Consider the following 14,739-nt stretch of genomic DNA (forward strand, 5'->3'; position numbering starts at 1 on the left):
CCGGTCATGGCCTGACCAACCCACGGGACTGGTTCCGCCTGGCCTGCACAATACACACACTGTGACCGTGAACGTTACAAGCGTGACATGTTGTCATGCTTCTAATACTTCATTATCACGTGACCAGGGCCCGCACATCGCTATTGGATATGTTGCAGATGCCGTGCTACAACATATACAGCAGGACGCGCTTGCTCTTCTTGTACAGGCTACGACTCGTAATTCACACTGCTGCATTCTGTGCTACAGCAGCCTGGCATTACAGATTACAGTCCCAACCACACGAATACAGTTGTGCCAACTCGCGCATTACAATCTGGGTTATAACGACAATTCGTGAATGACAACATTCCCTTCAGACCTGGTGGCCACTTCACTACAAGCTTTCAACCTCGCGAGCAACGCCAACTGGCAAATAGCAACCAAACACTTCTTGTGACCAATCGAGCGTCGCTGTTTGCAAAGTTGACTGTATTCGTCCACTGGTAGGGTTGTCCGAGATGTTCTCACATTTCTGTTTAACGATGGTCTCATTCTTCTGTTTAGAGTTATGGTCTCATTCCTCTGTTTACCGATATGTTCGGCCAAATACATGCATCAACTCCTCCTTGAACTTGGAAGTAGCGACTTCGGTAGCACAGGATCGTGGTAAATGGAGGTGGTTGCTGGTACGTGGAGCACACGCTTCCTGCCGAACTTGACCCATGACTGACTCACGACTCAGTGCCATCCGGAGCACACGAGCCTCGCGAGATGTTTGTTTCACTGGTAACGGAGCTCTGTCTCTGTAAGCTTGTATTCCCGGGGATGGTTGGCTTGGAGTAAGTGATGCATGCTTTTCAGGCACATTCTTCCTCAGCCTACTCAAGCTCAACTGATGAGGGGTGAATTCCCGGAAACACTGTGCATTGAGCAGGGACTTGTGCTTTCTCTTGCAGGTTTGCTGAGTGGAAGATGCGACAGGCTCCTCGCAATCTCCGGATAGCAGTCGTGAGTCAGTCAAGGGGCAAGTTTGGCAGGAAGCGTGAGTTCCACGTACCAGCAACCACCTATCCATTGACTCTCAGTCCTGGAGAGAGTGTGTTACTACTACGGTACTAGCGGAGAATACACAGTACAACATACAGTACATGTATCATGTGTTCACGGTGACCATGGTGACAGCGTGAACAAGCGGCGAGGATGCACTGTATGAGAAACAGTGAAAACATGTTACCTATCAGGGAGGCTTGCATAATAATAACATACAGTATACAGTAGGTATACAGTGCTCAGTACTGGCCCATGTTGCATTGCATGAAGACCTTCACCTCCCAACTAAACCTCCCCCAGGCATGCAGCCGGCCGCATGGAGCACACCCCCCCCCCCCCCCCTAAAAAATGTCGACCTAGGTTCAGCATGCACATAACGACCATGAACGACATGCACTAGCAGCCATCCTACACATATGCGGTCGTGTACCCCCCCCCCCCCCCATAAAAGGGGGACCAGCTACGCCCCTATCCGCAGTGGAGGCATAGCACCGTAACGTTCTGAACGAGCAGCCACAGCATACAACCCGGTACGAATTGTTTCTAAGGATGTGCAGTAAGAACGCAGCCGGACTGCTCAAAGACAACTTCCCCGCATGACCTCTTGGAAACGACGTTCTCAGGCGCGCGACTCTACTGTATTTGCGAGATCTGGAAGTCGCATGCACAGCTTGTTTCAGTTCAAAGGAGAAATGAGGAGAAAGGCCACCAATCACCACACACGACTAGTAATAGAACAGCAACATATTTCTGACCGGAGCGTAAACAAATAATGAAGAGAGCATGGTATGCACAAGAGAAACAGCAGCAAACATGCCCATGAATAACCTAGATCAACTTGACAATGATTATGCAGCATACACAGCACTACGCGGAGATCAGAGGAGGCCTAGCCAGCTAGCCTTCTCCACGAAAACTAAAGATTAAAACAGATTCACAAGACCAAGGGCAATGCTAAACACACACACCCTTGCAGGACAGATTTCAAACACAGCATACCCCCATACACATCAAGCATTCGGGGCACAAACATTTGAAGAAAAAAAGTGTGTCGGCACAATACTCAGCAGGATAATAACACACAAAGTGGATGAGGAAACAAAACTCAATCACTGTCGATATAGATCACGTCTTCTTGTTTCGGCTGAGGAGTAGTACTGGGCTTGAAGGGTGACACAGCTGGCTTTTTGACTGCGGGTGCATCTTCCCCGGAGGAGTCGTGCCCACGTTTTATTCCTGTCGTAATGATACCTGCCGACGCCGCATCGCCAGGCATCGACGCAACCGTCGGGCCGCCGCTCGACCCAGGCACAGGCGTTTGCTGCACAATTGGGTGCTGGTGTTCTGCCGTGGCCAATGGCTGATGTGCAGCAGCAGTGCTGAGTACGGTGGGGTAGGGCATGGTCACCAGCACTGCTCCGCTCCTGTCTGGATTCAAATCGCCTGCAGTGGTGGCAAAGACACTACTCCCACTAGGCCACTGCACTTTCTCGTCAGCGTTGTGGCCAATGCTGTTGTTATCTTCCTCGTCTTCATCGTCATCGTCGAATATCGTTGGCACTACATCATCATCATCGTCACAGTCACTGGCATCTCCGTATAACGCTTCATACTCGTCTTCTCCAGTGCGTGCAGTCATGTTCCCCGAGTCGGCCACGGGGAACCCTTCAACAGGAACGGGGCCAGATGCTTCGCCCGCGTTCTTTGCATCACCGTTCTCGTCCACGTCCGCTCTGCTTTCCTTGATATCACCGTCACTGTGCAAGGCGAGGTCACCAGCATCGCTGCCACCATCAGCTGTACTGCCCACACCACCGTCTTCGTCGTCTTCTCGCAGAAGATCTGCATCGTCGTCATCGTCCTGTGTATAGTCACGCTCTTCGACGGCGGCGCTGCCATCGCTGTTGCTGCCGCCGTCGTTATTGTCGCTACCACTGCTCTCACCAGAATCACTCCGTTCCGACGCTTCGCCAAAGTCCTCCAGAAGTTTGTCCAGCTTAGCGGTGCCTTCCTGTTGGTTACGTTTCAGCTTTGCTTCCAGCTCCTTGTCGTGGAGAGCCGGGTCGTCCAGGTGTAGATCAGCTCCGCCGTCTTCTTGCACATCACTTCCACCTGTGCCAGCGCCAGCATCCGTGCCGCTCTTCTTCTTTCGCTTTCGGATGTGAGACACGACGACGTCAGTCAGCTGGCAGCCGTGGTCGTTCCAGAAGTGCTTCTGACGATACGCCTGCGCCTGTGCGCCCAGCGCCTGGAACGCGTCGTCCACGTACTGCTTCTGTAGCGCCTCGCTCCACTCCACCTTGTAGTGGCGCACGCACTTCTTCATCAGCCGCAGCATGTCCTCCCTGGATGGGAACTCCACGCCAGCCGCGTACCTCTGCAGTCGATGGTTGATGTGGCTGTGGTGCAACTTCACACTCGTCTCAAGTACAAATTTTCGAGGCCGCTCCGGTGGTATCCTGGGACTCTGGCCAACCAGCTTAGAATATCGCTGCCAAGCAAACAATAACTCGCGTTTCAGGCGATCCTGGAGCATGTAGACACTTTCTTCAGTGTCCATAGATTCCAAATTACACTCCTCTTCATCCAACTTCGTGATCTGTCGCTCCAACTGCTCCATTTTCTTTACCAGGTTTTTTAGCACGAAGTCCGAGGAGGTGGATGTAGCTGAGGAAGGCTGAGCATTTGCTGATTGTGGAGCTGCGGAGTCTTGCCGCTCGCTGCCACCAGCCGTGCTATTAATGACCACAACTGGAGTCGGTTCAGCCACTGTCGACGCTTCATTCATTCTTACAGGCTGGTTCTCCATTTTACCCACGCTCAAGAGAGCAAACAGTGAATGATACTGTCCGGTTGCCAAACAAAGCAAAACGTATTTTCAAGAATTACAAATCAATGATTCAAACTGCAATTTTTGAAGTCATAATTATGTTGCAGAGAAACGAAAGCACTGCACATGTGTGAAACTGCAACACGATTCAAGAGCTGAAGAGGACACCTACCTAACCGAGCTGAAGCAGTGAACAGGTGAAGGCCGGCCGGGAAAAAGACATGAAGGCCGCGAATGTTCGAAAAATCAAGCGAGTCATCTACTCGTACTCATCGATCATCCTGTACAAGGCGATCGCGAGTTGGATCCGGGCGCACTGGCAGCTAGCTGGCAGATGCATGGTTTCGCGCATTGTACGAATACTTAGTACTTGAAGAAAGAAAAACTGTTTGTGCGAAGAAATCTTTTTGCGCGCCCACGTACGTGCGCGTGCATGTCATGCATGACATGATCCACGTACACTGTATGTGGTATTGTGGATCCACGTAGATCTACGTGGCCGCCGCCGCCGCAAGTAGATCTACGAGTAGTCGTAGAACTACGAGTCGACACCCGGCACCGACTTCCTCGCGTCGTGCATGAAGGAGTTCGATCATGATGTTGGTTGGTTGGTTGGTATATTTTATTTTACTTCGCCAGAATGAACAGGCATTGCTGCCTTCTTGCCTGGACAAGTGGATTGTCCAAGCTCTCACAAAAAGACGAAGAAAGGAAAGAAATATTACATGAGAGTGTGAAGCATGCAATCTTATATAAAAAATATTACACTACAGAACAACAAGGACAATCAAGGCTTGTTTGCTGCTACTTTAAGTTTCATGCTCGCGCAATCATCAGGCAACATGAAGATCGGGTGCCGACCATGCCGGTATATATGCCAGGAGAGGGTGGTATAAAAAGCTGTGTGAGACTGTGGGGGCTAGCGCAGTAGCGGTGATGTTTTTGGCAGGGGGCTGTGTGCAGAGTGTGTGGTTGTTGAAGGCAGGGGCTAGCAGTGCAGTGTGAGCGCGAAATGTGTGGCTGGTGTGGGCAGGAGGTGGTGAACAATGCGTGTGGATGTTGTAGGCAGGAGGCTGTAGAGCTAGCAGTGTGATAATAGCGCAATGTAAATGGATATGTCTGGTGTGGGCAGGGTGTTATGAGCAAGGTGTGTGAACGTGAATGGTGTGGGCAGGAGGCTGTGGAGACATGTTTAGGTGACACCGTGGTTTTTTAGGAGATACTTGTTCTCGTGTCGGCACTTGGACACCATTTCGGAGCGCTTGTTGAGGCTGGACGGTGACCCTAGCGTGTTCAGGATGTGATACTTTTCTCTGGTACAGAGGGAACACCGCTTCGTGATGTTGGAGTATGCCCGGGCGCGATCTTTTATCCTCCATTCGACTTCGTATTGGGCGTTGGATTTCTTCAGCTTCCAGATGTAGTTGGAGAACTCAGTGCAGCTGGAGTACTTCTCGTATCTTGTTGTAGTCATGTGGTTGGCATGGCGTGACTTGAATGGTGGCGCCGACATACCGGTGTATTCCTTTTTGGTGGGGCCTGACGTTATGGATGCCACATATATCAGCTCCGTCGTTTGGCATTCACCGTTGAGTGGACAAGATGGCTTGTCTCGGCAGTTGCAGGGCTTTTCCGGTTTTTTCGTTTGCGGGCAGAGGACCGCTTTGTTGTGGCTTTTGATGCGTGCAGCCATATTTGGCATGCAACTGTAGCTTATCTTGATGGTGTTTTTTGTGAATATTTTTCCGAGCTTCGACTGCGGGGGAAGTGCTTCTTAATGAGCGCGAGGAATCTTCCACCGATGTTTGTTTTCACATTACGGCTGTAGGGCGGGTTGTACCAAATCACCTTCCTCTTCCTTTTCTTCTTTTTGCTTGTTTTCTGTTTGAACTCTAGCGTGCTAGGGTGGCCGCTGGCGTTGAGGGCCTCCGCGTAGATGGGGATAGCATCACGGAACACCGCCTCTGAGCAGGAGATGCTTGCCAGTCGGTTGTTAATTCCAGCTGGGATGTTCTTAAGGACTTGCGGTGGGTGATTGGAGTTGACGTTGACATACAGTGGGGTGTCGTTGGGTTTTCGGTACGGTTGGTAGGTTCCTGTGGAGAGGCTCAGCTTAAACAGTTCAGTAACGAGTCGCTCATGCCTGACGCGGTCAAAGGCCTTTGACATGTCGACAAACACGATGCCGGTATACTTGCGCTCTGCCCGTGCCATTTGCCATCGATCAACAGCATACGTTAAGGCATCTTCTGTGGAGTGAAGCTTTCGGTAGGCGAACTGAGTAGGCGGAAGAAGTTGCTTGGAGTCCAAGTACTGCGTGATCTGATTTTTTACAAATGCTTCTGTGATGCGGGAGATAATGATGTGGATGTGGAGCCACCATTGCAGCCCCTAACTGGCGAAACCTTCCACCATCGGTCAGCCAACACTGATCCTGATGCCCGTGCCGACTTGTGGGTGAAGCCCCGGGGATTCTGGACCGATAGCCGGAACGCATTCTTCGATTCAAGGCCAAGGGTGTTTATCCCCACGCATCAAGCTATCGGTCCAAGTCCCTTCCCTCCCTCTACCGAAGGTTTGAAGGCGAGAAGAAGCGTGCTTAGGGTGAACGTGTCAATCGAAGTCGAGCATGGCTCCTTCACACCGTTAGTCTTCTCCTCCTGTGGTGGGATGGGCTCAGAAGCAGCTGTGGTCATCAAGAGGCTGGCGCACGGCTCGGCCACCAAACGCAATGCTGCATAGTTGTAGCGTGGCTGCGGTGCTGCTTGGCATTTTCTCTTGCCAGGTCTGCCATCCATTGCGTCCGCGGCTCGCGCTCTGTTCGCCGCCATCACTTCGACCTCGCGCCTGTCGACCTCGTCCAGGCTGAGGCGCGTCTGGCTCGACATTAGACTGTATTCACAGCCATTTATCTCCTTTTCTTCCTGTTATATTATTACTATCCGGCGTGTATTTACCGCCATATTGCCAGGTGCGTGTTTACCACCATAATTATGAACATAATACTCAGGAAAACTCAGGAAAACTCGAAAAAAAGTAACTTTGTTATCACAATATCAGTCTGGTCATCACGCTGCTACCTGGGGCTTCACGAGGTGTTTGTCGCGCTGGAAACAAAGCGTCTCTGTAAGTTTGTATCCGGATCCCTGGTGATGGTCCGGGCCTGGAGAGCAGTATATAAGTGGTGCTTTTCAGGCACAATCTTCCTCAGCCTACTCAAGCTCCCCGAAACACTGTGCAGGAAGTGGTGCTTTCTTTCAGGTTTGCCGAGCGGAAGGTGCGACGTGCTCCTGGTGTGCTCCGGATGGCAGTCGTGAGTCAGTCAAGTGTCAAGTTCGGCAAGAAGCGTGTGCTCCTCGTTGGAGCAACTAACTTCATAATACTCAGGAAGCTATAAAAAAATAGTACTATGTGTCACCGGATTCAACGGATTCGGCTGATTAATTTGCATCGCACCGGTATCTAGTCAAAACTCGAAAAAAAAGTAACTTTGTTATCACAATATCAGTCTGGTTATCATGGACAGGCAGGCATAGTGGGATGGTCTAAGACCATGATTGAGAAACAGAGGGTACCAGGTTCAAGTCCTGCTTGGAAGCGGAAGGATTTTTCCAGCCGCGCTGCGACCCACAGTTAATTGGGAACTCGTGGCCTGGCACGAGGAGAACATGGATGCAGTGAATGGAATTTTTGGTCTTTGACCACTTTCTGGTGAGCTGATCCCACCGCTTTAGGAGCTACATCTGCGCCTTGATCCTTGAAGGGTGGTGGCGTTCCTACGGATGCGGAAAACTCGGTTTTCAGCCGAGTCTCACGCGAACCGTGAATTTTTTTATCATGGACATGGGGCCCCGCCCCGAGGCCCCCAGCCCAGGCCGGGGCTTGAAAGTGATGACGTAAAAACGGCCAGGGTCCAGGGAGTAGTAAGTTCACGTCAGATTTCTACTTTTGTCAGGTATGTGTGGGTGCATAGGAATCCACTCACATCATGTCGTATGCAGGTGTAACTTTTTCTTCGCCACCAGTTGAGTTGTCACCCCACCCCCATCTGCCAAGCCAGTCAATTTCAGCCAGGCTTTTACCGGCTATATCACCATTGATCACCTTGCTGTGAGTAAGACCGCTTGAAATGTGTTTGGATCCCGGCATACAAAATCTGGATCCAACTCGGGGGGGGGGGGGGGGGGGGGGACGGTTACGTTGGTGGACAGTTAGTCATAACTCGTAACATTTTGACCTTCTCATTTTTCACCATCTGGATCCAGTTTTTGAATTTTTGAAATTGTTGCTAATTATGCTGTGACGTGGCACTTTCAAGCCATGCTGTCATCGTGAAAACATCTACATGTACATGTACGTACCAACCTAACATCATTCAACTCCCTTTTTGTTTTGTTTTTGGTTTTGGGATCATTCCGGGTAGTACTCCCTGCTCTGTGACCAGCTCAGTGCTAACTTGAGCGTATAGTTACTTACCTACATCTTCTTGTAAGTAGAGTAACACCTGGTTTAAGCGACCACCCCACGGTGCAAGCAAAAGCGGCCGTTAAAGCCAGGTGGTCTTTAGAACCAGGTCCCAGAGTGTCTGTGTGGAACTGTCGGTGCATGGAAAAACGGTCGTTAAGAGCAGGTGGTCGCTAAACCCAGAGGTCGTTAAGAGCAGGTGGTCGCTAAACCCAGAGGTCGTTAAGAGCAGGAGTTCGCTAAACCCAGAGGTCGTTAAGAGCAGGTGGTCGCTAAACCCAGAGCCAGAGGTCGTTAAGAGCAGGTGGTCGCTAAGCCCAGAGGTCGTTAAGAGCAGGTGGTCGCTAAACCCAGAGGTCGTTAAGAGCAGGTGGTCGCTAAACCCAGAGGTCGTTAAGAGCAGGTGGTCGCTAAACCCAGAGCCAGAGGTCGTTAAGAGCAGGTGGTCGCTAAGCCCAGAGGTCGTTAAGAGCAGGTGGTCGCTAAACCCAGAGGTCGTTAAGAGCAGGAGTTCGCTAAACCCAGAGGTCGTTAAGAGCAGGTGGTCGCTAAACCCAGAGGTCGTTAAGAGCAGGTGGTTGCTAAACCCAGAGGTCGTTACGAGCAGGTGGTCGCTAAACCCAGAGGTCGTTAAGAGCAGGTGGTCGCTAAACCCAGAGCCAGAGGTCGTTAAGAGCAGGTGGTCGCTAAGCCCAGAGGTCGTTAAGAGCAGGTGGTTGCTAAACCCAGAGGTCGTTAAGAACAGGTGGTCGCTAAACCCATAGGTCGTTAAGAGCAGGTGGTCGCTAAACCCAGAGGTCGTTGAGAGCAGGTGGTCGCTAAACCCAGAGGTCGTTAAGAGCAGGTGGTCGCTAAACCCAGAGGTCGTTAAGAGCAGGTGGTCGCTAAACCCAGAGGTCGTTAAGAGCAGGTGGTCGCTAAACCCAGAGGTCGTTAAGAGCAGGTGGTCACTAAACCCAGAGGTCGTTAAGAGCAGGTGGTCGCTAAACCCAGAGGTCGCTTTCATCAGGTTTTACTGTAGTGTTTTGTTTTGTGAGACATCCGGATAAGCCGAGACGCCTTTAAAAGTGTATTACTAATAATAATTATTACTGAAGTGGCCATCACCGAAAGTTTCTCACTGCGGCACTGTCTAACGACTCGGAGCTACCGAAGAAACATGGACCAGGCTGCACGCTCAGTCCAAAGGGCAATCCCGGTTGTAGCATTTCCGGGCACACGTTCAACGGTACAGTTTGTAGCATGTTTGTTACTCGCTGGTTGTACAATGGCACTAGTAGACTGTCCCTGTCTCAGTGAGTACCGTCGAATCACTGATCGATCGGACCGTATGAACAGGTGATTCGCTCCGCTGGCATCGGGACTGTCCTCTGCAGGTGCTGGCCCTACCACGGCCCGTGAAGTACAGTACTGTCAGACAGCCGAAGAGCAGACAGCCGAAGAGCAGACAGCCGAAGAGCAGACAGCCGAAGAGCAGACAGCCGAAGAACAGACAGCCGAAGAGCAGACAGCCGAAGAGCAGACAGCCGAAGAGCAGACAGCCGAAGAACAGACAGCCGAAGAGCAGACAGCCGAAGAGCAGACAGCCGAAGAGCAGACAGCCGAAGAGCAGACAGCCGAAGAGCAGACAGCCGAAGAGCAGACAGCCGAAGAGCAGACAGCCGAAGAGCAGACAGCCGAAGAGCAGACAGCCGAAGAGCAGACAGCCGAAGAGCAGACAGCCGAAGAGCAGACAGCCGAAGAACAGACAGCCGAAGAACAGACAGCCGAAGAGCAGACAGCCGAAGAGCAGACAGCCGAAGAACAGACAGCCGAAGAACAGACAGCCGAAGAACAGACAGCCGAAGAGCAGACAGCCGAAGAGCAGACAGCCGAAGAGCAGACAGCCGAAGAGCAGACAGCCGAAGAGCAGACAGCCGAAGAGCAGACAGCCGAAGAACAGACAGCCGAAGAGCAGACAGCCGAAGAGCAGACAGCCGAAGAACAGGCAGCCGAAGAGCAGACAGCCGAAGAGCAGACAGCCGAAGAGCAGACAGCCGAAGAACAGACAGCCGAAGAGCAGACAGCCGAAGAGCAGACAGCCGAAAACCAGACAGCCGAAGAGCAGACAGCCGAAGAACAGACAGCCGAAGAACAGACAGCCGAAGAACAGACAGCCGAAGAGCAGACAGCCGAAGAGCAGACAGCCGAAGAGCAGACAGCCGAAGAGCAGACAGCCGAAGAACAGACAGCCGAAGAACAGACAGCCGAAGAACGACCAGGCTAGAATTTCACTAATTTTCAAGAACGGTCTAGGCTGGATTTTTTTGCAGATAAGAACGGAAACCGTAATGTACACTATAATGTACACTTAGACGTATAACTCTGCATAAATGTACATGTAAGGCTGTGCCACCAAAATATAATAGGAACGAAACAACTTCCCAGAGTCAGTTATAGTTTCGGCACGTGAACGAGCTATGCGCCCCCGACGTGTCAAAGTGCAGAATGAATACCGTGTCACCCTCAACCTACCGTTTCACACCGAGTATATCCACAACAAAATTCATAAATTACTCCGGAAGTACAAGATAAATGCCCAGCTGATTTACAGGAACCGCCGTCTAAGTTCTATGATTTGCACGTCTGCCCTCCGCAAACCACCATGCCGCAGGTATGTAGACCCGTCCAGGCCCCGTAAACGGGGGCGGCCCAAAGCTGCTTGTGTCGCCTGCATGTCCGGTTCGGGGGCATGCACGGAGCGAAATGTTGTATACCACCTGGAGTGCAAATGTGGTGATAAATATGTCGGAGAGACGTACCGCAGCCTCGCTACCAGGACAAAAGAACACAACGACGACGCACGCAACACAGTGAGCGGCACCGCGCTGGGTGAGCATTTCGCGGCCAAGCATGCATCTGACCCATTGCCATTGGGAGCAACGGCTTTCTCAGGTATCCGGGTTCTCGGTTCTGAGCGTGACCGCCCCAGGAGGAGGATCCGGGAGGCCATCAATATCAGGGAGCGATCCCCGGAAATTAACAATAACAGTGGCTGGGATCTGCTATAACACCACCTTACTGCAAGTGGCGCGGGGCTCTAGACACCTCACTGGTGGTGTGAGACTGGAACTGGGCTGTTATCACTGCTGTAGCGCAGTATCTACTTTCCTCGCCGTTTGTGCTTGTGTTGTCATGTATATGTAGTAATGCACACCCGCCATGACGTGCTTTGCACTTCTCTACGCGCGCTGTCACTATGTACCGCGCTTTGCTTGCTATTATTTTATACTGCTGTTCTTTCCATGTCCACTTCATTCCTGATGATGGTCATAAAGACCGAAACGTTGTAACGATACCAATGGATTTGTGTGAAATGCAGTGCTCTCTTGAGTGTAGGCAGGTTGCCTGCAAACAATTCAAGTATAATGAAGCTGCGTGAAGCGTCCTTCAAAATTTTGAAACTGCAGTGTTCGCTAAAAATAAGAACGGGCTAGGCTAGAACCCTGACCCCCCCCCCCCCCCCCCCCGTTCTTTGGTGCCCGACAGTACGGTACTAGTGCATGTACTGGCTGTGTGAGCACGAGTGAGTGTGAGCCCGGGCCGGCCGCCTGTGACAGCAATTACTTTAAAGTCTTGTATAAAAGCCGCGGCTTCTATGACTTTCTTAGTGAAATTTTGCAGGCTTTTTTATGAGACAGGTATTTCTATGTATGTCAACACTAAAACCAGGCTTATATGTGATTTGATGGGCCCAAAATTGCGGCTTCTATTCAAGTGCGGCTTTTATACAAGACTTTACGGTATTCTAGTGACAGCCATGGAGTCGCTGATGTACTCGGTCTAGTCACGGGTTGTCCCACATCTACTAGTAATCCAAATGCTGCAAATGCTTTCAACTTGAACAGAGCAAGCCAGTATACCGGTATTTCAACTTTCTAGGCTCATGCCCACAGCCCAACCATGGCATATGGGATCATACTGTTCCGGGGGGGGCAGAATGATAGGTGGGGTGTAGTTGGATCGGTCCGAAATGGTCGTATCAGGCAGCGCTTCACGTCATTGTGGACAACAAAGGTCAGTTGCACAGTCATGGTGCCTGGCCTAGGAACATATACACACGCACACACACACACACCATTGGACCATTGGACGCCCATCGCCGGAGGCGATGATATCGATGCTACGGCAGAAGCCATAGCAGCTTGTGCTGGGATTGCACCATTCAACAGCTTGCAAGGCTGAAGAATTGACCGCCACTATTCAGCCTGGTCTACACCACACAGCTATGAAGTGGCTTTTTCTGGCCAGTGGCTACTTTTTGGTCTTTTTCATTTTTTTTCCGCACACACATCACACCACATACTCCGGCATGCACTGGTTGTTGGTAACCACCCAGGAGAATGAAAGAAAAGTCAGGAGGAGTCTGAGAAAAAGAAGAAATACGTTTGTGATCATAATCGTCGGGAATCGACCCCGCAACCTGACACACACACACACACGCATGCGCGCTGACGAATGTATGGCTGTGCATTTACTCTGAGATAATGGGCCGGGCCAGAAATGTTGGCATAATTATATCTCAGCGTACAGGCCGGTATTGGAGTTGAGGCCGGAGAGCAGTTTCATACATGTGTAAGTGGCTGTGTTGGAGTTTGCAGATAATAAGAAAAGAATGTGTGGCCATTTAGAAAAAGATAGGAATGAGAGCTCGGTAAGCTCCAACCATCCACGATCTGTATCCATAGCTCGTATCCCTATTAGGAAATTCACTCAGTTTAATACCAATGCGTTTTCGACAACAACATCGGCTATTGTAAATAAATGATGTACAGACTGGTGATGCCAACTATCTCAGATCAATCACTCAGTGCTGGCTGGCTGACCAAGCCACGTTGGCCCGGCACTCCGGCTTTCTGACAGTAGTTTCACATTGAACGCAGCCCAGCCCTGTGCATACCGCCCCCTTGCCCCTGCCCCTGAGATGAATGATCTCTGTTTCCAGTTTACCAGCTGCCGGCACTCCCTGGGTGCCATGCCTATGCTGCGGTGGACATGGCTGAACTGGTATTCACACTGCCGGGAATATTCGGTGCTCCAAGATGGACACCGACCTGGCAATCATGCAATTCCTAGACTTACAACCCGGCTTCACTTCCCGCCTCTATTATCATCATCATTCACAGGCACTGCCACATGATGCAGGTCTGAAGCCAGGTTTTGACGGGTGGCACGGCCCCCGGTCTGGGCTACGTGACCGATCATGACCCTATCTCGGCCTAATGCCAGTGTCACAGTACATCTAGATGGACATTGAACACATCTCCAGATCCAGATCACCATGCATGCGTATCTTTTTTTCAGCAACGCCCTCCACTGGCAACGCATGCAGCTAGCATAATAGTCCCCACTGCACAAGAAGAGCGGTCTATGAGGAATATACTGTAGTGAGGTGTGCGCGAGGATAGCCTGTTAGAACTTCCACAGAGTTACTTGCGCACTGCTAGGCAGACCATGAGCAATGAGCCCTTTTTCAAGCCGGACCACCCTTTTGCTCCTCAATTCTAACCACATCGGAGCCCGTGGGCACTCAAAGAAAAGAAAAGAAAAGAAAAAAACGGTGGCCATACCCGTCCAACCAGTGATGCTGGCCCTACCCTGGAACTAGGAAAACTCAGCTTTTGGTCCTCCTCTTATGCGGTACTGGTCTGCTTGGATTGAGACTCTTACCGGATCAGCAGCAAAAGCAGCATACTGTATTTCTGAAGCACAAGCCGCACTTTGAGCACTCAGAATTCACCCCAAAAAGGGGGTTGCGGCCTATACTCCGATGGTCAAATCAACGCCGCGGTGATAAATATGGTAGATGTGTTTTTTTCGTTTCAAAAAATGGAGGGGGGGGGGTGCGGCTTATACTCCGGAAAATACGGTTATTAATACTAATTGCGTTTGCCTTGCTAGCAAGATCAGACTTACTTGTGCCGGAGCGTCGCTCGGTCTAGGTGGTCTCTTCCGTGTGGCCTGGCCGTTGTGTGTAGCTCTCAGCGGACCAGTCTCTGGATACCATCGGTCACATGGCAGGGAACACACAGAAACGTAGCAGAACGGCTCAGGGTACTGTTCTTGAAGATTACGTGGATCAACTTGCTCTGGTGGAAAGCATTACTAAGCATTTATCAACGTCCAGTATACAGTAAATACGTATAGATTATAGACCGGCAAGGAGGTCTATACAGGATATATAGACCGAGTAAAAGACCGAGGTCCCCCGAGGTCTTTTACGAGGTCTATATATCCTGTATAGACCAACTATGAGGTCTATAATCTATTTATCGTGTTCTCCACGCAATAGTTTCTCTTCATATACGACATATCCTTGTAATTCTAGTATTATACTATAGCCTATACCGCATTGTACTGCATTGAAAGTCAAG

At 50.9% G+C, this 14,739-nt stretch overlaps 2 protein-coding genes across 2 annotated transcripts in view; one reads left to right on the forward strand and one right to left on the reverse strand.

Annotated features, from left to right (window-relative positions):
• Positions 1-14,739, forward strand: part of LOC135822975 (sodium channel modifier 1-like) — a 65,650-nt gene that overhangs the window by 35,751 nt on the left and 15,160 nt on the right. The window lies entirely within an intron of this gene.
• Positions 1-14,739, reverse strand: part of LOC135822973 (IQ domain-containing protein E-like) — a 35,214-nt gene that overhangs the window by 15,120 nt on the left and 5,355 nt on the right. Inside the window, exon 4 of the mRNA XM_065335813.1 lies at positions 14,282-14,361. Coding sequence (XP_065191885.1) covers positions 14,282-14,361 — 80 coding nt within the window. The remainder of the gene's footprint in view (positions 1-14,281; positions 14,362-14,739) is intronic.

The sequence above is a fragment of the Sycon ciliatum genome, chromosome 8 (assembly GCF_964019385.1).
Source record: "Sycon ciliatum chromosome 8, ocSycCili1.1, whole genome shotgun sequence".
In the NCBI taxonomy this organism is placed as follows: Eukaryota; Metazoa; Porifera; class Calcarea; order Leucosolenida; family Sycettidae; genus Sycon; species Sycon ciliatum.